Consider the following 25,915-nt stretch of genomic DNA (forward strand, 5'->3'; position numbering starts at 1 on the left):
TTTTTTCCATTTTATATTCTAATATCAAATATACTACACATTCAAACACACCATTTCAAATTATTATTCAGCAATAGGAACATAAATATTCAATAAAGCATAGCACTATTTGGTTATGCCTCCTAATACAATATTACCAAGAATGAAAAAACATAACTTTCATTTTAGTCATATCAAATTATGAATGTAGTTTTCAGTTACACTTTCCAATGAAGTCTTTGACTACTATCAGAAAATTTAGTAACAGCAAAATTAAAGCACCACTTCGAAAATCCATCATTGGTCCACAATTATGTTCTCTTCTTCCAAAGAGTCTAGTCCGGGCCTAATCGCCAGGCTGATTAGTTACCATTAATTGCATGGCTCTAACTAATCCTATTACGCCTTACAGGATATGAAGTAGCCCCAGTGATAAATTTCCCCACCCATGACCCGCCCAGAATTAGTTCAGTTGTATTCCCCCAACCCGACCACTCTTCCCCACACAGACAATACAAGCCTTTTACTCAATTTATAAAACCATTCATCCAGCAAGCCAGAATAAACTTTTTTCTTTTTTTCTTATTCTTTTCTTTGATTATTTATTTATTTATTTATTTATTTTTACCTCGACTGTGCATCTTCTCCTGTTCACATGGCTTCCCCATGTTTTCCACAGCAATTACCTTTGGGGAAAGTCTGCTTTGGGACAGGTTAATCATGCTGTGGGTAGACTCTTCAAATAAAAGTATGAATAGTGAGACAAATGCACACAGACACTTGCCTCTGAAGAGCTAAGAGCCTGGCCACTACCAATCTTTGTACTCACTATTCTGCCTTCTGTAGCTTCTCCAAGCAGCCCTCCAAAAGTGATTACAGGAGACATACAGGCACAGTATAGGAAAAGAATCGAGGCCAGGCACTGTAGACTTAATGCATCCTTGAAGTCACTCAAGAAAAAAGGTGCTTTCCTTTTGATGTCAAGTATCAAACCACCAAAAAGCCTAAATAGGTGAGATGAAACTCGTCAAACTGTACACTAGAGGATTCTGGCTATTTCAAACTAAAACTATGGGCTACATAAAACTGCTGGTGTCTAGTGTTTTTTGTCAACAAAGTTAATATCCTATTTAATTCATGGTATAAATTACAGAAGAATCACTCATTAATCTAATCCACTAGTAGAAGGAATGGTAGATCTCATTAAGTTAAAATAGACATAAACATCTGTATTTTATGGACTATATACTGAAAAGACTGCAGGCAAATGATTTTATATGAGTAAATGTAATTTCAGACACAAATGTGCAAAGAAATGTACAATAAAAATAAATAAAACCTAACAATCCATTCATGAAAATGTGCATATGCAATCGTATTATTATCTACATTATAAATCTTAAAGGCAAGTGTCAGAAAACCGGAAAGGCAACTATAATATAAATCAAAAGCTCTCAAGTATCTTTTAGTATGAATAGAGTATGCTGTGCCTAGATACACTCAGTAGTGAATAAAATAATTTTATTTCAATCACATAAATATTTCTGGTGCAGAAAAAAGCCTAAAAACTACTCCAGTGTATTAATTTACTGTATATGTAGTCAAACTAATGTGCATATTAATAAAAGATGTTTTAATTAGTAAATTTAAAATCTATATTTGAACATTAAAGCTGTATCATTTCAATGTTGTTATTTTTTTTTTTATCAGACTTTTGCCTACATCTAACTTGAAAGTATTCCAATGAAATTAAGCTCCCTGAGGAGCAGAGACTATTTCTTTTTCATTGCCATTATCTTCAGTGTCTAGAACAACCCCTGGGGCATAGTAGGTATTCAATAAGAACTGGTGAAAATCAATAATTCAAAAAGGTTTTATGACTTAAAAATAAATAATCAGTCATATTCCTACTGTAGAAAATATACCAAAAAAATTAATCTTATACTTTCAAATGCTTTGGATGTTTTAAGCTTTACCGCTGAATTTTTTTTTTTTAAGTTAATATTGAAAAAGATCCTAAACACACATGGACAAGTGGAAGAAGTTATCCTATAAATAATCTGATAACAAGGGGACTCAACTTGAAATAAAATAGGTGCCAATGATAACCTAGAAAATGAAACTATATCATCAAGTCAGTAATTAATTTAACAGCTTATATATGAGGCTCTCAGGTGACCGTGAGATCAACAGTGGCCTTGGTATTCTTCAGTGACTAACCCTATCTTAGTTTGAAGTTTGAAAAATAATTTAAAAAAAAGGCTAATATCAGATCAGCACCTACCATACAGGAATAGTCTTATTCTCTATTATATTCACAGAGACTAACATATTGGTCAATGAATTAATTGTGAGCTTAAGGTTCTCTAAAATTTATATTAAGTACGGCAACTGTTATTTTTCTTCTATATAGTATTTTTTAGGCATGTCATTAATATCCTTAATAAAGTGTCTGTAGAAGATAGCCTGGTTTTTTAAATAAATATTTAAGATTCAAGATCTTTTACTTCCACAGTGATAATCAGGAGACAAAACTATATCAATATCCACAAGCTTTTCTACAGTATAAAAATACCGTAACATTTCTCTACTTCTACAAAATATTTTAGGACAATGTTTGCACCTGGGAATATTTCCATTCTTTATTTCAAAAATGAACAACTTCAACAATTTTTATAATTAGTTTTCCAGAGATCATTATCATGGGTTAGTTATACTTGTCTAATTTTACATTATCTCATGACATAATGCTCTTTTAAGAGTTTTAAGTCTATGCCAACACACACAAAAATATTGGTTATAATTCCTCTCTATTCCCATAATTCGTTAACTTCCTATGGAGGACTGTAATAGGGCTCCACACTTTAAGAACCTTCTTGTAAATTAATATAAATTAACTTACTTTGTAACTGCAACATTCTTAACATATGCTACATAAAATTTTCATTTTAAATTAAAGCAAGGTATACAGAACCCAAGTATACACTGGTAAAATTATTTTAAAATACGTATTAATTTTCCTTGATGTCATATACCTATACATAATAAGGCATTTTTTTTAATATGAAAATAATACTGTACTAGATTAGGTCCCAAATATATGCAAAGAAAAAGAATGCTTATGTCTTTTTCATCAAATCAACCCCTAGTCTCAAAAAGACACCCACACTGTATCAGTATTTGTACCCACCGTCCAGTCCTCTGTAGCTCAGGCCCAGCATGATGAGCGGCCTCTTTAGGAGTCTCACCCGAACTGGGGGCAGATCCATTGGAAAATACAGGAATCTTTCTCTTTTCCTGAATTTCATAAAAAAATACATACTTTCAGAATTCTGTTTTAAGAAAACTAAGATGGCATCTTCAATTAGAGGGAACATGAGGTCTCATACTGGTTATCTAATTATTACATCTAGAAAAAATGCTTCCTAAGGTAAACCTCAGCTGTAAATGAATCATACTTTAGAAAAGAATCTAGTATTTGTCTCTATTAATATTTTAAATTTATGGCTGGTTTTTTTTCCATTTTATATTCTAATATCAAATATACTACACATTCACACACACCATTTCAAATTATTATTCAGCAATAGGAACATAAATATTCAATAAAGCATCTCTTCAATGAGAATGTTAAAAATATTGCTCACATTAACTATTGAAAATGTACTTTACATTAAGAAAAAGGTAAATGCGATTTTTCTTTTACGGAAAACTTCCCTTAAGATATAAGTAGCACAAGAGTTGTTTGTTAAACACATTTTCATAAAAATCAATTTCCCATCAAATTTTATTATAAATTCAAGAGTATTATTCTCATGATAAAGGACCTCGTCCCCCTCACTTGAGAAAGAAGTGAGCTTTCATTTTGTTACCTCTGGAAGTCAGAGGTTGCTGAGAGGAGAGGGAGAGGCAGATGGCAGAAAGGTGGTGGGTTGCTGTTCACCCCAAGAGGTCCCCTGGGTCAAAGGCTCTGGATGAACTACAAACACGCACTACCTGGTTTTTATGTTCAATATTTATACAGCAGAAAGACTTGCCTATAATCATAAGATTACTATTAGGAAATATCAAAATTACAACTAAATTGCAAGTTAGCTCAAAGGAGGAAGAGAAAATAAAATTATAGAATTCCTAGAAAACAAACATAATAGAAAATACTACATATCACAATGTATGACACCAAAAAAAGCATCATTCAGGAAAATTAAGCACTTATATTAAGAAAAATGGAAGACAAAAAATAAATGAATTAAGCATCTAACACAGGAAATGTGAAAAATAAATCTTTCCTGAAGGAAAGTGATAGGAATGAAATAAAACAGCTAAAAGCAGAAAGTGAATTAGGAAACCAAGTACATTTTTTAAAAAGGACAATTAAATAAATTTTAACAGCTATATAGAGAAAAAGAGAGAGAGAGAGACTATATTGTACAACCTTATGTAAATAAAATTCTCACACAAACCAATTTCCACAGAAGAAATAAGTAAGTTGCGGAAGTCTACCACACAACAAAAGATTCAAGCTCAGAAAGTCTACAAAGAATTCTTTCAACTTTTAGAACCAAATTATTCCAAGCCCTTTAAAGTTTTAAGAACAAAGGAAAAGGAAAACTTAAAATTTATTTTTATGAAACAAGCACACTATATCAAAACATGAAGACTGCACAAAAATCTATAGTCCAATCTACTTAGAGATGAAAACAAATAAAATACCAGACATAGACCACTACCACTTTAAAGTCCCAGTTGTATTTATTCCAACAATGTAAGAGTGTTTTCATATTAAAGAATCTGTAATTTACCATAACTGATAAAATTCATATGATCATCTCCCAAGAAGGTCATATGACAAAAAGCCCTTTGACAAAATTCGACATCCACTTATATTAAAAATTTCAATGAAATAGAAATTAGGGTACTTTCCTAATATGATAAACAAGGTATTTTGGTCCAAATAGTCCTTGTACTTAATAGGAGAAACATTAGAGTTGTCGACTATAGTTAGAAACAAATTAAGAAATGCCCATTTAAATTCAGCTACTACTTAACACTATTAGAGATTTTAGTCAATACAATTAGACAACAGAAATATACCAGAGGTATAAGAATTTAAAAAGGAAGGATAGAATTATCTCTTATTGCAGATGATATGATTGAAAATCTACTACATACAGTAAATGAATTAAAAAAGGTAGCAGGATAAAAAAGAAATATACAGTAACCAACTGAGGTTATAATAGAACAAAGACTTCATTTACAATAGCAATAATAAAGATAAAATACTTATGAATACATGTAAAGCATAGACAAGGAGAACTTTATAACATTCCTTAAGGCAATACTGACTTGAAATAGGAAAACAACTGGGAAAAGATATACCATGTTCTTGAATAGATTCATTGTTATAAAGATGTCAATTTTCTCTCTGTTCATTTAGAAATTTAACTGCCATCACAACTATTTTAAAAATCATGTTTTGTTTCCGTAAATAGAAAGCTGATTTTAAAGCTTACATAGAAAAGTAAATATGCAAAGACAGCCAAGGAAATTCAGAAAAACAAGAGTAAGAGAGGAGTCAAGAATGAATCTAGACCTACTGGACATTTAAAATATGCCAAAAAGCCTCAAAAACTAAAGTGTGGAATCAGTCCATAAAAAGACACACCAATGAAAAAGAAATTTCTCAAATTTACCTGCATTCATACGGAAATTTAACTAATTGAGAAAAGCAACATCGTCATTCAATGAGAATAATGCTTAACTTTTCAATAAATTCAGACAACCAGACAGCAATTTAGAAAAACGATAAAGCTCAATGTATACTCCACCTAATATACCATGACGAACACCAAAGGATCAATGATTGATTTAAATATTAAATTTTTAAAAAAAAAAGGTGGTGGAGGGCAATGAACAAAAAATATCCAGGAATATTCAACCTCACTAATTACAAAAATGCAAATTAAAACCACATTAAAATACCCAAGACAGCGAGGAAAGATATCTATCAGACTGATGAATATCCAAAAGTTTTACAACATACTTGTGTTAGTGAGGCTGTAGGGACATAAGCACTTTCATACATCACTGTGGGAGTCTAAAATAGTTCAATCAGATAAAAAGAGATTCTGGTAATATCTACTAAAATTCTAAATTCCCATGTGAGCTAGCATGGGACTCTATTTCTGGGACTCTATCTGCAGAAGACCAACATGACATAGGAATACTATGATATGGTTTGCAATAACAGAAGACAGAAGACAACCTGAGCCCAAGAATATGATAAAGTATGATATGTCCATAAATGGAATATAACAAAGCTGTGAGAAAAAGAATAAGAAATATTTCTATAATTTCTTATGATCGGGTTTCCAAGATACATTGTTCTATTAAAAAAAAAACAAGATACAGAACAGTACATACAGTATGTTAACTTTTGCTGAGAAAGAGGAGGGAATTAAGACTATATGTTCCTATCTCTTTGTACTGAATAAACATTAGAAGGATAAACAAAAAAATAAGCAACAAATGGTGTCCCACAGGGGGTGAGGATAAGGAGAACAGCATAAAGGGGACATGCTAGGGTACGACTTCTCTCAGTGTACCTCTTTATATAGTTTTGATTTTTGAAAATGTATAAAGTACTCAAAAAAAATTTTTTTTTAAGTAACTCAAAGAATTCTTACCTGAGAAGGAACACTTTTTGGTGGCTCTATGCGTATAGAAGGATCCCACTCTCCTGGAGGTAGGACAGTTACTTGATCTAAAAATTCATCAATTCCAGATAAGAGGTCATTTCTGTCTTTTGCTTTATAAGCTACATCATGAAAAATCTAAAGAAAAAAAAATTGAGTAAAAGGATTTTAAAGTTGAAAGAAAATTCTACACAGTAAATCCACTTTAGATATCACAGATTAGTGTTTAATAAAGATAATGACCTAACCTCTTATCCCAAGCCTACCCTGGATAAAACTATAAAAAATAACCCACTATCAATATTATCAAATGAATTAATGGTAACAACCAAACCACAAAAGAAAATAGGTATGTGTTAAGACAGAACAATTTTTAAAAAGAGAAATTTTACATGGTATTATACTCAGCAATTAATTACAAAATGAAATAATACTGTCTCGTGTCATTCTACTTCTGTGATATTTTAATGTTATTTATCTAACAGGAATAATCGTGGATATGCAAAGAATTTTATTTAATTAATTTATTTGATCACTTGTATCTACTGGGTGCCTACTATTTGCCAGGCATAATTGTGGATAGTGCAATGCACACAGACAAGGCAAGGTCCCTGTACTCAAGAACCTAGGGGAAAAGACAGTAAAACAAGTTAATTACACAAATACCTAACTGCAGGTAACGATAAATGCTGTGATAAAAATTAAGCAGGGTAAAAGAAGACCTCCTAGAGGAGGTAACACTGTAGCAGAAATCTGAATGGGATGAGAGTCAAAACCATGCAGAGGGCAAAGTGGAGTGGGATGGTAGAAGAGCACCCAGGCAAAGGGACCAGCGACTGTAAATGCCCAGAGGCAGAAGGGAACATGATACATCTGGGGAACAAAAAAGAGGTTAATGTGACTGGAGCAAAAAGTGGGAGGAGTGTGAACAGTAAGTACTAGGATGCAAGTTTCGAGGAACACACAGAGGCTAGATCGGGCAGATCCTATTAAGACAACGGTAAAGAGTTTAAGTTTAAACATGAATATATGACAGGATGTCGCTGACGCATCTGGATCAAGGAAATGATATATTCAAATCTGTAAGTGATTGGTAGTGTGGAAGAAAATACTGTAAAGAAAGACTCATAAAGTCTACTTTAATCACCCAAGAGAAAAAGAGTCTAAGCCAGAGAGCTGGCATGGAGATGGAAAGGAGATGGCAAATTAAGTGCAAAACACATTGAAGAGGTAAAATCCAAATGTTGGTAACTAACATTTTGTCATCAAAATGTTAGTCAGGATAGAGAAATGAGGGCAAGTTCAGATATGTCAGATTTCAGATACCTTAGGGACACATGGCACAGATGTCTGGCACCCAATTATAAAGCTCCCTCCCAAAGAGAAAGAAAAGTCCTGATCAATACAGGTCATGGTCAGAGATGAAGTGACCAATAATTTCATTTGCTGAGGAGGTGGGGGAGACCAAAAGGTATCCACCCATTGATCCAGACACAAAGGTCTTGAAGACCTTAGCAAAGACAATGCAAAGGGTTGAAGAGAGAGATACAATAGCACAGACAGCAAGGATATTTTTTTAACCTTCGCTATGAAAGAAAAGAAGCACTATAACTTAATACATATTATATGCTTAATACTCAGTGTCTGCTTCAAAGGGTATTTTAATTACCTCATCCGTCATGAGAGTGGCTATTGATCTTCCAATTTCATGGTACTGTGGTGCCTTTCCTGCTGGACCCAATAACAGAAATAAAAACCTAAAGGAAAAGTTAAAATATATAAATTTAAGCATAAACAACATACACACATAAATCCCAGCAATCATAAAAAAAAAAAAAAATCATTCAAATGTCAATACAAAAACAACAATCAGACCTCTTTTCCAACCTCCCACACCAGTCAGTGGAGAAAAGATGGCAACTCAGACTAAAGCAGATAACAAAACTAAGAAAGGCATTCATTCATAATTAACTTTCCACCCAGTTATTATTTCCCATCTTCCTTAGGATAAGACAGTAGTTAAGAAATTGAGTGTTCCTGTCTTCTATATCATTTGGAATTTGAGTAAACAATTTTTTCTGGTCTGTACTGACAAAAAAAATAAATTAGTGAATATCAATCCCATTTAAGTACTTAAAGTTTGCCTAAGAAAATAGTTGAAGAGTATACATACACACACACAAAAATCCACGATCCCTCAAAATATAGTCTGGATAAAGATTCTAATATGGTAAATAAGGTGCTAATTCCCTTGGGAGAAAAAAAATTTATCTACGACTCCAAATTTAACACCAAACCTCATAGTATCTGATTTTTTTATTTATTTATAGTGACTAAATAAAAAGTATTTAACTTCCTACTTAGTTATGTCCTTATTAACACTACAGTAAAATATTAATATTCATACTCAGCCAAACTGGAAGTATTCATTTTCCTGCTTCATGAGAATTTAAATATGAATCTATGAAATTATTTTTTTCATTTAACTTAATACTGTACCATTAATGCACCTCAGTGAAGCATATTAAAAACAGGCGTGCACATTTCCATCAAATTGCAATTAATTCTTCAGATTTACTATTATAAAAATAATTTTAAAACTTTTAAAATTATTCTCATTTCGAATTAAGTTTATACAATCAATAGCCAAGGAACTGATTATTCTTTATAAGCCAACATACTTATTATTCTTATGGATATCACCCCTATTTCAATTTTTTACTCATAATATATATTGAACAGAAGATTTTGGTCAGGTGAGAACAAAGCATTTGCCTAACTCAGAGGCATTATCACATTTAATAAACCCTATGAAATATTATTATCCTCATTTTACAAATGAAGCTTAGAAAATTTAAGTCAGGTGTGACTCCCTCCTAAAAAGTGACAGAGCAAGGATTCGAACTCCATTTTCTCTGACTCTAGGGCCCGCACAAAACATAATATGTCTGAAATGATGAACTGTTTTTTAAACCAAAGCTCCTGAGACACCAAACTTCTTATGAAGGTATAAACACAAAATTTTTATAAAGGATATTTGTTTTATTCATTGGCTTATTTGTTTGTTTTGTTTTAGTTCTAGAAAGAAAGATCATTCTTTTATCCTCAAATAATCAAAGCATTTGGTATAATGACAATAGTAACAAATGAAATGATCTTTTCTTACATAAAACCACATGTTCCTTGGGAAGATGAAAATGTTCAGTTTTGGAACTAACTCTTTACCTGGTAGGAACAGGGACCTCAGTCAACCCTGAGAGGAGAACAGCGGGAGCCAGTCTCACAAACGCAATTATAGGCCTTTCCAAAAAGTCTACTTCTCCCACCAGAACATTAGATGCCTCGGCTCCCGAAGGAATTTTTCTCATGAAATTCATATCAACCTATTGACAAAAAATAATTAAAAATAAAATCTGCATGGTATTTATAAGACTATTTAGAGGGAAACAGGAAAGAAAAGATGCTTTTACGACTAGTATTTGCTAATCAAAACTGGTGATCTAACGAATGTATAAATGCCAAAATTCTCACAAGTACAAAGAACGGAGTAGACAAATACAGAAAAGCAAGCAAAACACATCTACCAAACAATAATCCCAATTGTTTTAACTGTCATAATCTTCGCTATTTCAGAGATCTAAATTATCAAACATACAAACTAGAGAAAATTTTCAATGAATAAAGCACTATTCATTAAAAACTATTTAAGACAAAAATATAGTCCACTAACAATGGCTCATGAAATTATACACAGTGCTAAAAAATATTCATTTCATAATTATCTACTGTTTAATCTTATAAATAAATTTTAGTCCCTTTATATTCTTTATAAGTCCTTTTTACTTTAAAGAACTTTGGGCATTCCCCAGTATTTTCATTAAGTGGAAAAAACTTTTTTTACTTAAAACTAAAATAAATAGGCATTATTGGTATAGGTATATGGTAGTGCTATATAATCAAATTTAGTTGTCTGTGTATAATTACAAAGGAAAGGTTACAAACATAATATCAAAGTACGGGAAGTTCTTCATTTATATGCAGTTTCACACAAGTCACTAAACAACCACTTACAGGGCTATCTATTAAAAATAAAACCAGCACTTACGGCGGACCTCTTGAGTCCCACACCCAGTGTGCCACAACTACAGTGCCAGGAGGCAGACTCCTGCCCAACAGGAGACAAGGAGGTGTACACAGGGATAGGCCAAGTAAAAAAAAGTAAAACTGTGACAGAGGAACAAAAAAAAACGGCATCTGCCATGTCTAGAGGAGATCTATAATGTAAATTATATTAATTTATTCATTTAATTAAAATAAAATGCAATTTAATTACTGAACACTTTGCATTTATCTGAAATAATAGGAGCAGCAATTAAAAATATGATCAAATTATAAAAGAAGAAGTAAAAGTATAACACACTTTCCGTACAGTCAATGTCCTATATGCAAGGCTTTTTATAATTTTAGAACACAAAACTCAGCAAAGTTATATAACATAAATCATTTACACTCCTTTTCTACAAAATGTGATTTATACTTTGCATTTTAAAGTAAAAGGCTGAAGGGAAATGACTCTTACTTGAAATAAACACATTTAATTAAATGTCTGACATTGGATAAGTATCGAGAATATCCTATAGCAAATTAATATCATTAAATTACAATGGCCACAAGGAATCAATTATTCAGAAGTAATACTCATAAAGACTCTTTAAAATTCATTTGTAATTTGAACCTGTTTTTGTGAAATAAGTTTTCTTTTTCTATTTTACCTCAATACTCATTAACCAAAAGTTTAAAAAAATCATATTTGACATAGGTGAATTATTTTTAAATCCATGCCTTTACCTACCCATGGGGAAGCACCGATATGTTTCCCAGTGACAATCCAGAAAGTACTAACACCATGAGACAGTAATTCTAGGATCGCATTACAGCCAACAAAAGGCTGAACCACTACTACTGTTGTAACATCATTCCCAGAATTAATCTTTCTAATGGTGGTAGCTCCAGGACAAATGACTATAAGTCAAAAGGTACTCAAGTTTCATGATATCTATAGGTAGGCATAAATGAAAATACCATGTTATTCAGATACTCTTTTTGTCAGAAATTCCAAAACTAGTAAGATATAAAGTTATTCAAGTGCTAAGAGATTACCTTTCTCACAATTTCTGATCTTAACTTATCGCAAACATCACATGCAGGTGTATAAGTACCAGTCTATTAAAAAATTATTACAATCAATGTTAATAAAGGCACATTGCTAGCGATTTTCTCAGTAAGAATAAATATAAAATTTTAGTTAATGATAGAATTACCTTGCTGAAGTCAACAGTACTATTTTCTCTGCTGCCTCCACTTCCATTACCTTTTATCTCTCCACTTTTACTATTGTCCAAGTTTCCAGGTGCGGACTGTGGAGAGGCCAAAATACCTGTAGTTAAGAATAAACAAATTCCAAATCAATACGGAGAAAATTCACTTTGCAATCTGACTCTGTTCATATCCTGAAAGTGATGGTTTATTAAAAGCAAATGTGCAAGGTAAAAGGAAAAAAAAGTGCCCAGTGTTAGTACCATACCAGCAAGACTAATATAATATTATAAGCAATAATAAAGCTATACATTTTAACATTTAAAATGATAGAACTTACAAAAATGGTGGTTTTCGCAAAATAAATGAGTAGGTGCAGAACCACAGAAGATGGAAGACCTGAGTTTGATTACTACTAGACATACTTAGGGATTTTACATCAATAAAAATATAAATGTTCTGATAAATTCTTAGTGTAACTCAGAAAATTTAAGAGCTACATCAACTAAATGTAGGTTAAATTTACCACAATCTTCCATAATTGTAACAATTTCCTCAAGAATTTTCATTTCTGTTGAGTAATATTTATGTTCTGCCTACTGTCATTATTCCTAAGAAATACAACTTTATAATAGCAATGTTTTTACAATAGAAATATAAAGAGTAAGGATTTTATAATTAAACAGATCTTTGCTGACATAAGCACTCCCTGCCACTTTGCCATGTGACTTTAAGGAACTCAATCTCTAAGATTCAGACAAATCTATAAAATGAGTTTGTCTGCATCAGAAATGAAAGATATGTGTTCTATAAAATTAGCTTGTTTCAATGACAAAGGATAGATATATGTCCCAGCATTAGTATACTCATTTCAAGTGGCATTCAGCAGCAGCAACATTTTATAATATAACCTAAAGCCACCCTGTAGCATATGACCAATTGTTACCACTAAGAATTTTGCAAAAAGTTCAAACCTCAAAAATTTTCAAGTATATCACAGATTTCTACCATAAAATGTATTTCATTTTTCTAAACACCTGATTTTCTAGTTCAAGAATATAGATTAATACTACCCAAAACACTAAGTATCACAGGAGAAAAAGCACTAGACTGAACGAATTACAACAGACTTTACTTTTAGTTTGAAGTCTACCACTCTTGTCCATTTAGTGACCCACAGCAACTTAAACTGTTTATGGTTACGTCCTATAAACCACAAAGTTAATACTGGTAATTAAATCCCAGAATTTTAAGCACATCAGATATATTTGATGCATCTAAGGAAGTTTTCATTTTTCCAGAATACAACATACTATAACTAATAACTGAAATGAAGTCATTCGAGTTTATTGCTTAAACTCAATGACAGAAGACCTTTGTGATAGCCACTTCTCTTGTCAAATACCTAAACCAGGATGTTACTGTGACCCAAATATCTCAGTATAAAAAGCATATGCAATCTATTCAGCCACATGCTCATTCTCTGGAAGTGTTAATTCTGAAATAAAATATTTCCTAAGCCTTGACTCATTCATCACCATTTTAGCTTGGCACTGAAAAGTTACTAAGATTTCTCTTCTTTGACCTTGTCCCTATACTTCCAGAATACAGTCTGTTCTTTTATTAAAATACACACTCAGGCAAGGGGGAAAAGTTAACTAGTACTTTTCAGTGGCTTCCCCTGGCTCGCACACAAAATGAAGAATATCATTAAGGCTCTGGCGGCAAGTACAACAGAGCAATGCATACACTTGTAACTACTAAAAATATTCAGTCTGTAGATGTATAATCGAAAGAACACACATGCACAGCTTCCCAGAATAGTCCCACTCAACAGATTTTGGGAAGAAGAGTGAAATGAGGAGAAAGCTATGGGGGAAAGTAAGGATATAGTAGGAATGTAAGAAGAAATGATATGGAACTCAGTATTGACAAAGCTGAAAGATATGACCTGAAGTCACTTAGCAAACCTAGGAATCTTGAACCTGTTAAAACTGGCATGTCAGGTAAGTGTTTTCTGCCATTATCCTATCTACATAGTCCTTCCCAATTTCATCTAAGCTAAAGCTGCTTTCTCAATCAGTAAAAGGATTCTACCTGCTCCTATAATAAATTGCTGGTGCTCAGAATTAAATAAGTTCCCAAAATTAAAACTATCATTGGCACAGATAACTCAGACTATATTTATTTGCTTTAAGAAAAAAATGTTGACTATGTGTATATATAAAATCAATATTGAGATTTAAAAATTACTCTTGCAAATCTATTGTTTTATCCTTATAAATTTTTTTCTCAAAATAGCATCTCTAACTAGAGAGAGATAAATCAAAGATATGAGTTTTCTGTCTTTAAAAGCTTGAAAACAGAAGTAGTTGAAGCTTGAAAATAGAAGTAGCTGAAGCAATGGTTCATAAACTGAGAAGATTTTGTCCCTAAAAAGACTCTTGGCAATGTCTAGAGACATTTTGGTCACAACTGGGGAGTACTACTAGCAGCTAGTGAAAAGAGGCCAGGGAGGCTGCTAAACATCTTATAGTGCACAGACCAGCCCCTCATAACAAAGAACGGTCTGGCCCAAAATGTCAGTAGTGCCAAGACTGAGAAACATTGAGATAGTCGCAAATACTAGAGAGAAGTTTTCCTCTTTTACATATAATTATTCTCCAAAGAATAACTAAAGGAACACATACTTTCTGTTTTACCATGGGTATGCACAAATCAAGACCCCATGACACAAAAATATCTATATTAGTATCTCCAAAATTATGCTGAGGCCACCTTCTTCCTCTAACAAAACATCAGACTTCAAGGAAACTCAACTAGAGTTTCTAGGTGCTATACGCACAATAGGTAAACAGGAAATAATATATGGCTTCTCTTGTTATTTAATTACATACCTTCTATAGATGTCTTCTTTAACAGTAATTACGAGCTTTTTCTTGTCTTTGGAAATTCCCCCTTTCCTCCATTCTAATGTCTATTCTTTAGAAAGGCTGATAAATCTCATGGCATACTTAACAGCAGAGGAGGAAAAAAAATTGTGTTCCTCAATTCTCAGTTAATTGCTCCTTTTATTCCTTAATAACATGGCCTAGAAAAGACATTATGACCCCTATATTCTTTCCGTCCTATAAAAAATGTGTAGTCCCTTCTTATTAAAAATATAGAGCTGGTATAATAAAATATATACATTGTTACTGAGAGGTATAGATAGATATAAAACAAATGCAATGAAGTAACTTTAAAGTCATTTTTGTTCAAGGAAAATAGTAAGTTATGTTGGTTCTTTTTAATTAAGAGTGCTGATTATTTCTGAATAATTATTTATAGTTATTTTTTCTCATTTTAGTTCAGTTACCTCATTATTATACTATACCTTTTTCAGGAAGTAGTAAAATTTACAATGAAATACTATACCATATATTTGTTTTATGTAGATCTGAGTTCAATTTCTTGCTCTGGATGTTTACAGTTTGATCTTAACATCTCTACGTCTTACTTTTCCTCATTTATAAAACAGGGCTAATACCACAAACCTCACCAAATTATAGAAGAATTAGAAATATGATACTTGAAAAGAACGTATCACTGTGTGAATCAAATTAAAACAGTAGCTATAACTACAATCATAATTAATGTTGTAATGATTTAACCACAAAGCTTTCATTTTTTATTTCTAAAAGTAAATCATTTTTTGGCAACTAATGAACTTTAATTAAACGCATCTGGTATACTTGGATAGTGCCAATAGAGAGAGAGACAGGCTTTTCATATAGTGATAGGAACACTAGAATTTTTAATCAGAGACTTAGGCTGCCACTTAACTAGCTGTATGACCCAAGGTAAGTTTTTTAACTTTCATGAGTCTGAGTTTCTGAAAATAGGTGTATTTACTAATTTACACAAATTTTTATACCAATTAAATAGGCTAATTTAATAACTATAAACTACCATTGAAGTGTAAGATATTATTGGTATTATAGAAAATATGATAATACTTATGTGATTAAAATCACCGTTAGCATTTGTATATGGCACATTGATGCTTGGTTGTCGGTAAAATGGTCACAAAAGAATACTTCCTTATATGAAATGGGCAAAAATATATGTATAAATGTACAAGTAATTTACATAAAAGAGCCAAATTTTTCATAATATATGACTCCTAAATTAGTTATAAAACATTTATCCACTAAGAAATGTTTTATAATTCACATACAAAAATGTATCCTCTGGTCTGAAAATTTCAAGGTGAAGTTGGAATAAAGAGAGATATGGCATTAAATAAAAGACAATCAAAATCTATTCCAAAATATATTACTAGTCTTGAAATAATGACAATTCCAGGCAGTCATTAGAGAGCATCAATCTTCTGAGACAAAATGAAAAAAGAACATTCAATCCTATTATTGTTAGGAAGGTTAAAACATACTGCATTCTTTGGACAAAATCACCAAACAGTAAATAAAAAGCACATCACCTCATTATAATTTATGTATAATATGTTATGTGTTCATTCACCTTATGAATGAAATGCGCAAGCCACCATTTTTAAAAAGTCATGGCAAATTAAAAGATTACTTATAAAAACTTTGACATTTTCCTGAACCATTCAAATGCCTTGACCTGTTAAAAATCTCAGTGAAATTTTTTTGAAAGGGCTTAAATTATGTGTAGTCTTCTTTGTGGCCTTTTTTATAACTTAAAACTTTTAATAATTCTATTCTTTTCTATAACATATTATAAAGAAAAAAAACCATGCAGAAATCAAAATAAATTATAAGCATTATCTACAAATGCTGCTAAAGCTCTGTGCTAACAGGCATTCCAAGTGCAAGTGATCCAGAGGCAGAAAGCACCACACATGGAGGATTTTGAATAGTTGCCTGGAGTTATGTCAACATTTTCCTCATTCTTCTGCTCCTGGCCTTTGAGTGCTTCTAAGTCTTCCTCAGGCGGATGAATTACTACTGTGGGAATATCATCACTGGCAGGAGAAACCAGTAGTTCTGGGGCCTGAAGCTGACTCTGTTGGGAACTTCTGGTGGTCAGGCGACTGTTGCTAGGGCTGGAAGGAGGACTGTTTTGAGGGGTGGGTACTGGGGTTGTACACCTCGAGCCTGCAGGGGTTCCAGCTCTTGAAGAAGGAAGAAGATGACTGAGAAGAAGAGATAAAGGCGATTCTCCTCTCAATGAAAGGTTTGAGGCAGACAGACCTGTTCGCAAAGAGTGGCGGGAGGCTGAAAGGCCTTCCCCTGAGATAAAACAAATGAAAAATGATGAAGTTCACTGCAGAAGGCAAAGAGAAACACAAAAAAATCAATTCATACTGTAAACTGCAAGCTTTAAAAGCCCCAAATTTCAAATTCATGCTATCAGAGTTAGCATGGCAATCAAATTTTAAATGTTAGAAAGTCACTGAAAAGTTGCTTAAGCTATAATCAGTTCCCTGAAGGTACATCCAAAAAACAAAACAAAACAAAACAAAAAAAACAATGTTAATGATAGCTGGTGAGGGACAATAGTCTGTTAGTAATCAAAATGCCCAATAGTGTGGCTTTTCAAAAAATAAAAGAACAGTATCAAAGCAAAGTTGCTGCTTAAATAAATGATAAATAGTATATGGGAAGATAATACAAAATAATTTAAGAACTAGAAGCCAAAACAAAACCTACCAGGCACTGATAGTTTATATTTAGTGTATTTATCCTACACTGTACCAAACCACTACAAATAATTATCTCTCACAACAAAAGTCCACATTAACATTATCTAATAATTTCTAACTTAAAATTGATATCAAATCTTTATAGCATTAAGTCAATAGGGCATCACCTACTGGTAGTGCTCCTAAGCAATATATAAAAACATAAGACAAGTTACAGAAATTTTTTAAAAAGAGAAACATAATGTCAATTTTAAAGGATACATATTTTTGAGCTCTCTAAAAATACTAATGTCCTATAATATGCTTCCATTATAATACAGCAGATAAATTTAAACAAATATACAAAATCTTTAATTTAAGTAGATAAGAATAAAGTATTCTTTCTAACAGCCATGACAAAGTAAGTGTAGCATATTTCAAAAGGTAATGTATACTTACATTTCAAATATCTATTCTTATGAAGTGTAGCTTAATGGAATAACACTGTTTTTTACAAAAATATGAGAAATATAACCATCGATCCCATATGATCTAAGTCTATACAATCAAAGCTACATGCTCAAGAGCACCCACATATATTAAAAATGAAAGTTAACTTTCAATCCATAAACAGTTACCACTTAGTTAAAAAATAAGCTACATGCAGGAAAACTGTTAAAGCACAATTATAACACAACAAAATAACAGAATTCCCATGCTAAAATGGCATTTAAAATAAAATAGCCATTGCCTTATGATTAAAAGGAACCAAATGACAATTGGAAAATAATCAGAAACCAATGCATATGAGAAATAAAAGATCTAATAGGGTCTTCTGGGTAAATGAACTCATTACACTAAAACAGAGAATATATATAATTCTCTGTTTTAAGATGAAAATGAGAGGTGATATGTGACATAGATGGCATGTTTTTAAATTGAACAGATTTCATTTATACTGAAGCTTCCTTAAATAAAGGCATAATTTTAAACAAATTAAAAGACTTTTAGTGGTCAAATGCTCAGAAAAAAATGGACTCAAGCATTTTACACTGAGCTGCAAAAGATGATTACTGTCAACTTTAGATATACTCCTATCAACCTATGGCTGTCGGCTTATAGAACATTTAAAAGCAATACTGTTATTTCAGCGACAGGAAAAATGAGCAGACGGACATTGTGGCCCATCTTCCACTCCTCTTCACTGTAATCCTCATAAGCCTTGAGTAATGGTAGCAGCTAGAGGCCACAGTGACCCTCATAAGCAACTCCAACCCTGTGAACCTGGGTTTTCCAAGGTCACTGTCATTGGAGCTCTCTCTGAGAGCCAAAATAGAACCCCAATGATGTAATCTTCCACTTTAGGAAGAGGAAAGGCAAGACCTCCAAGTATGCCCAACTTAAGACAGAGGTAAATAGCTACCAAAATACCATCTTCCCATGTCCCACATATAACCCCCACTGCTAGATTATGAGAGTGGAGAGCTGAAATATGTGGGTCTGTGCCAGTCTCGATGGCTTAGAAGACATTAACTAGGTTATCTCTAGTATAAAATAGGAGCAGTCATAAAAACCTTTCAGAAACTGTATAAAGGGCAGTAAAATCAGCAAGCCAACCCCAAAACCCTTGTTTATGCCCAGCAAATAAAATATATTCAGGAGACAAGAAAAAAATAATCACTAGAAAAAAAATCTATAGATAATAAAGGTTCAAACCCAAGATTTAGAATTTTTAAAAAATTAAATTTATAGGTCATAATTTATGCCTTTTTAATCAATTATGTAAGCATTCTTGGAACAGAAACAAAAAAGCAGGAAAAAGTAACTCAGGGTTATGTATAACGACAGTATTTAAACATTACCAATGCTTAAGTGTGCCATTTCAACAGAGTGAATGCTTAAGTTTTTCATCTAAATGATTTCTACAGATAATTCTGTCCTGTAAAGGTATTTTGGAATTGATATTTTTAAGTACACAGATAACACTATTATTTTTTTTTTTAAAGGACCTATGTAATGATCTGGAAAAAATATCTTTCTTTCTCCAAATGCTAACTGTAACATACTACAATACTGTTAGAGTAGCAGCAGTGTTAGCAAAAATTGGATGCCACAACTTATCTCACCATTCCTTTCAAGCAAGTGAGGGTCAGAATGTTTCTTGCCTATATCTGCAAAAGATCGAACAAGGGGAATTCGACTGGCAAATCTTTTCTCATTCTGATGATGATGTCTCTTCAGAAGAGCTTCCCTGACATTCTCTCTAATGGATTCATCCAATTGGCCAGAGGCTATCATGTTGTCCAATACCATATCTATTCAAAGGAAGAAAGAAAAAAACAGTTGACTTTATTAAATAACACTTGGATGACTTAACATAGAATAAGGTATAAGTAAAACCGTATTAGAAAACTAACATCTTTAAATAGCTCTAGAAAGTATTACTCTTTTGTAATACTGAATAATGCATGCATAAAGATAAATATGAAGATTATCCAATGAAAATGAACAAATTACACAGAGACCCTTATTTTAATAAGTACTATTATTTATAAGGAGGCTACTGTTCTACGCTAATAGCCCCTCTATAGTTGAAAGTGCTTTCTTGATACGGATACAAATTCTGTTAAACTGAATATTAAATAATATTGGCCTCCTAAGAAGTGAAGGTATTTTATTGCTTCACCTCCTACTTTTTTCCCCAAAACCGTAGATGAATATCTGGATTCATTCATTTATTCACTAATTATTAACTGAGTATCTATTATGTGTTGGGAATACAGCAGTTAACTAATTAAGCAGATCAAGTTTCTGCTCTCACTCTTTCCAGAGACAAAACAACCAATGAGCAAACAGATCATGAAGTAATAAGTCCTAGGAAGAGAAATGTGTCAAGCTGGCAGGGAGGGGCAGTTGAGAATAGGGAACTTGATGGCAATGCCATTTGATACATTATTGTGATGGTTGGAATATTTTTAATCTATAGAGTCTATAAAAATATTTTTAAATAGTGCAATTAACTTGAGATAACTTGGAGGATTACTCCAACATAAAACTGGAGGGAATCAACCTAGATTAACTACAACATCGACACGATGACTACAGGTTACTGTACCAGTGAATGATGGATTACATAACATTTACTAAAATATTACATTGTATTATGTGATAATTGCAAAGCCAAAGTAAGACCCTCATGTCTAAATTCAATATTCATAACCCTAATGTAATTTCCAAGTCATTCATAAAAAACAAGCAAGTAAAGATTTTGATAATTTAAAGATTTGCAGCATGTGGTCAAATCTCAGAATCTGGTAATAATTTCAAAGTATTTCTAGCCTGAGAAATTCTAACAATTTATAGTTCTCTTAAAGATCAAATACTATAGATAGTTTTGTTTTACCATGGGAGCAATCTATAAAGGCAGTCGCACTATCAAATTCATTACCACTGAACTTGTATTGGTTTTGAGCAATTTTAGCTAACGTTTAAATAGCTTTATCACAGCTGTCCTTTTTCCATTTTCCACTTCCACAGTATCCTTTAAGTTTCTCTCTCCTTCATTTCCACTGCTATTACCTACAACAGTTCATTATCATTTCTTGCTTAGACTAGTCCAAGAGAATAACTGGCCTAACTTGCTTCCAACCGCTTCCTAATCCAAAGCCACCCTACATATTCTTGCCAGCATGATCTTCCTGACGCATATTAGATCACACTACTCTCCAAATTAAAAGTCACTAAGAGCCAAATGCCTACCAAATAAAATCCAATTTCTTAACCCCATAATTCAAGGTTAGTCACAATCTATCCCCATTTTCCAATCATATCTACTATTACTATTCAAGAAATATGTATACTCATATGAAAGTGATTTTCCTGAGACTCATGCCTATCTATACTTCCTAGACTTTTCTTCCTTAGAATACTTTCTCATGTACCACCTGCTGCTCCTTGTTCCTATGTGTTCAAATTCTATGAAAAAGTTGTATAATGTACTCTGTACCTCTTCCCCAAATACCTTGGTCCAGAAAAAAAAAAAAAAAAAAAAGTTCTTTTCTCTGCATTTCCAGAGAACAGACTCCTTATCTAGTTTATGGCACTAGTCACTTTCTTCTTGATACTACAGTCACGTCTGTCTAATTTAATCTTATAGACTCCAAACTTATCAGAAGTAAATAGTGTTATTTATGTCTCCTCATACTGCCCTGCAGAGAATGGAAGCTCAATATATAGTTAAATCGATGGCCTAAAATTCCAGTTTATTTCCCTTATTTAAATATTTCTAATTTTAGCACAACTTAAATATAAAAACATCAATTTGCTGTAACCTGCTATTTCATCTAGAGTGCTTGCTCTCATATCCAGCATGACGGTTCCATTTAGGATGCAGCTTCTTAGTTCAAAAAGACTATGCAAAGAAAGAGTTGCCACATAAGGTTTACTCCATCGGTCACCGCCATCTTCAACGTCCTCTTCAAATTTCAGCCATCTGAAATACATAAAATATAAAAGTATTTTATAAATAATGATCTCATTTGCTTATTTTAACATGATAAACATAAACTTGTTCTTTTAAAAAGAAACAAAAATAACCACCACCAAAACAAAATGTGGCTATAAACTCATTTTTACAAATTAGGCTAATCTTCTGCAATATCTACAGTCACAAGTTATCTTTGTAGTTACTCTTTCTAGTCTAACTATCACAATAACAAGTCTACAGAAACAAACTATGGCACTTTGTTATTTCCACTTCTAATTCTATTTTAAACTTAAAGTATGAAATATTTTGATTTTTCAAATTTGTTTCTCTAAAGACTTATTAAAAACTTATTGTATAATAACATAATTCCTTTTGTGTTATGTTGAATTATTAAGGATTATTTAAGAAACAAATTTTGAGAATAAAGAGAAAAACTAAAGATATGCAAAAAAGAGGACATTCTCTGCTCATTGTTTTAAAGATATGCAAAAAAGAGGACATTCTCTACTCATTGTGAATATCTTATAATTTCAATTTTATATTCTCATTACAAAAAGAAATCATATAAAGCCAATTAAACACTGAGACTGAGTTTTCATTACCTGGCAGTTTCTTTCCATTCATATTCTTCTCCATCTCTATAACACAGTTCATCCATTTCCGTGAAGAGATCGTGGGGAATATGCTCTTCGTCATCATCTTCAGTACCAAGGATGAACTGGACTCTCTGGGATGGTGTGTCTTAACAGAATAAGAGTTTAAATACATTCAAAATTTTCTTCAATTCATTCAAAAGTAAATTCACAGTTTTAAGAATTAAATCCTTTTTTCAATTTTTTAAATTTTAAGATTTTTTTTATTTTTCAATTACAGTTGGTGGCATATAGTATTATATTAGTTTCAGGTGTATGACATGGTGATTTAACATTTATATATCTTATGAAGTGATCATCCCAATAAATCTAGTACCCATGACACCAAAAAGTAAAATCCTTTTGTTATAAATAAATATATTCCCTCAAAACTCTTTTATTATTAAAATAAAATTATAATTCTGGAAGTAAACAAGAACCAACAATCCAGAGAAAAAAAAGTAACACTGAAAATCACATCTGCAGACCAAAAAAAAAATTTCTGTTAAAATAAATAAGACTAATATGATAACTGATGTAAAAACAAATCAAAATAAGCAACATCCAAAAACATGGAACACTATGCTCAAAGGGCTTTCTCCTCACTAAAAATATGTGGAAATGTTAGATAAAATAGAACATTAAAAAATACATAGTTAATATGTAGCTAAGTTCAAGAATAAAAAAAGAAAATCCTGAAGTTCCAAAGGATGAGGAAATTCAAAGCTACGAGTATAGAGAAACTGACTTTTTCTGCTATCAAGAAGTAAAACTGTTGGCTGACACAAAGGAGGTAGGACAGGGACTAGAAAAAACAGATGCCTCATGGCATCTGAATTTAAACTATCTACTCAGTATAGGATCACCAAACAGAGAAATTAACATAAACTCTACTCCAGGACAGTTGAAAGCTTTAGGGTCCCTAGTATAAACACACAAGCAAACAACCACACGAATCAATTAAAAACATTCAAATTCTGCTAAACATGAGGAATGAGGTCAAACTCAAAATTTACACTTAAGTAAACAAACCTCCATGCACTTGTAGATGCAACAAACAGGGATATTAGAACAGGTTAAAGAGCAAATTAGAAGGCCTTATTAAGGGAAAAGACAGAAATCAGACAGAATCCATCAATGACAAATAAGAAGACAAACACAAAAGGTTATGAGACACAGAGAACAGAATAAGAAAGTTGAACAGGAAAAAAATCCCAAAAAAGAAAAATATAAAGAATAGGGGCAAGGGCAATAGAAAAACATATCTGAAAATTTTCCAGTATATATATGACATCGGTCTGCATATTGAAGGAATACCCTGAGACCTCTGTCAGACAAACAAAAACATGCTGTAATTGAACTTAATGTTTGAACCTTTCAAAATTTAGATCTTGTTCTTTCATCAGACTTCTCCCCACGTAATATTTTTGGTGCTACTGTTAAGTGGTATTTTTTTTTTTTTCAATTTCTGTTTGGTCATTGCTACTCTATAGAAATATAATTTGATTTTGTATCCTACAACCTACTAAGCTCACTCAGTTTTGTGGTTTTGTAGATTGCTTCAGATTTGCCTCACATGTGATCCTGTATTGGTGAATAAAGAGAATTTTACTACTCCCTTTGCTATCAGTATGCCTTTAATTTCTTTCTTGCCTTATTACACTGGCTAGATGTTCCAGTACCATGTTGCACAGAAGCGGCTACATTGGACATTTTGCATTTTTCCAAATTAAAAGGAGAAAGCATTCTTTTATCACTAAGTGTGATGTTGACTATAGGTTTTTTGTAGATGCTCTTTATCAGGCTGAGGAAGTTTTCTTCTATTCCTAGTTAGCTGAGTTTTATCATGAATGAAGGTGGAATTTTGTGCACCTACTGAGATGATTATGTTTTTTCTCCTTTATACTGTTAATGTGGTTGTTTACATTGATAAATGTTTAAATTTTACACCAACTCTGATTTTTCCACTTGGTTATCATATTAATTTCCTATTGCTCCTGTAACAAAACACACAAAGTTAGTGGCTTAAACAACACAAATTTACTCTCTTATAGTTCTGGAGATTAGAAATTCAAAATCTAGTACAGGACTAAAATCATGAGGCTGGCTCCTTCTGTGGCTCTAGTGAAAACCCATTTCCTTACCTTTTCTAGTTTCTAGAAGCTGCCTAGATTCTATAGGTCTGGATCCCTTTCTCATAATACTACAACCACTTGTTTCTGGTGCCATATCTATTTCCTCTCTGATCTTCTGACTCCCTCTTCCTAAGGCCCCCTGTGATCAAGTCTGTCCCACCTGCATAACCCAGTATAATCTCCCCATCACAAAATCCTTAACTTAATCACACCTGTAAATTTGAGTATGCCATATAAGGTAAACATTCAAAAGTTCAGGGCATTAGGAATATGAACATCTTAGGGGCCAACAGTCACCCTACCACTGACCTGATATAATATCCTTTAAAAACATTGCTGGATAAGGTATGTTTTTATTTTGTTATAGATTTCTGAATCTACATTTATGAGAAATATTTAGTCTTAAGTATGATTCTCTGGTAACATCTTTATCCAGTTTTGGTGTCAAGGTAATGCTAAATACATAAAATGAATTGGGAAGTGTTCCCTTATCCAATTTTCTGGCAGAGTGTGTGTAATTTCTTCTTTACAAGTTTGACTGAATTTATCTATGCCACTTGGGAGTAAATTTGCATGTGGGAATGTTTTAGACTATAAATCAATTTCTTTATACATATAGGGTAATTCAAGTTATCCATTTCTGCCTAGCAGCTTATAGTCTTAAGGAACTTCCCCATTTTGTCTCAAGTATCAATTTTATAGGCATAAAATCAATCGTGATACTCCTTCATTAGTCTTTTAATGTTTGTAGGGTTTGTACTGAAAATTTCTGATACTGGTAATATGTACCTTTTTAGTTTTCCCCGATCAGTCTAGCTATAGGTTTATCAACTTTATTGCTCTTTTCAAAGAACAGAATTTCAGTCTAATTGATTTTTGATACTGTTTTTCTAATTTTTATGTTATTAATTTCTGTTTTGGTTTTATTTTTTCCTTCTTTTCCTTGCTTTGATTTAATTTGCTCTATTTTTCCCCTTAGTTTCTTAAATTAGAAGCAGAAATCATTGACTTGAGATCTTTTCTAA

At 32.3% G+C, this 25,915-nt stretch overlaps 1 protein-coding gene across 4 annotated transcripts in view; it reads right to left on the minus strand.

Moving 5' to 3' along the window:
* Window positions 1-25,915, minus strand: part of SLC4A7 (solute carrier family 4 member 7) — a 100,264-nt gene that overhangs the window by 33,362 nt on the left and 40,987 nt on the right. For 2 of the 4 annotated variants that reach the window (XM_011359293.2, XM_011359148.2), the window contains exons 4-12: window positions 22,726-22,864; window positions 21,969-22,129; window positions 19,764-19,952; window positions 11,996-12,111; window positions 9,900-10,057; window positions 8,344-8,431; window positions 6,666-6,812; window positions 3,170-3,276; window positions 809-983 (exon numbers count right to left, since the gene is read on the minus strand). In XM_011359293.2, the coding sequence (XP_011357595.1) occupies window positions 809-983; window positions 3,170-3,276; window positions 6,666-6,812; window positions 8,344-8,431; window positions 9,900-10,057; window positions 11,996-12,111; window positions 19,764-19,952; window positions 21,969-22,129; window positions 22,726-22,864 (1,280 nt within the window). Of the gene's footprint in view, window positions 1-808; window positions 984-3,169; window positions 3,277-6,665; window positions 6,813-8,343; window positions 8,432-9,899; window positions 10,058-11,995; window positions 12,112-16,876; window positions 17,246-19,763; window positions 19,953-21,968; window positions 22,130-22,725; window positions 22,865-25,915 lie in introns of all 4 variants that reach the window. The other 2 variants (XM_011359372.2, XM_011359208.2) reach the window with 2 other exon arrangements.

This window comes from Pteropus vampyrus, unplaced genomic scaffold, assembly GCF_000151845.1.
Source record: "Pteropus vampyrus isolate Shadow unplaced genomic scaffold, Pvam_2.0 Scaffold1, whole genome shotgun sequence".
NCBI classification, from domain to species: domain Eukaryota; kingdom Metazoa; phylum Chordata; class Mammalia; order Chiroptera; family Pteropodidae; genus Pteropus; species Pteropus vampyrus.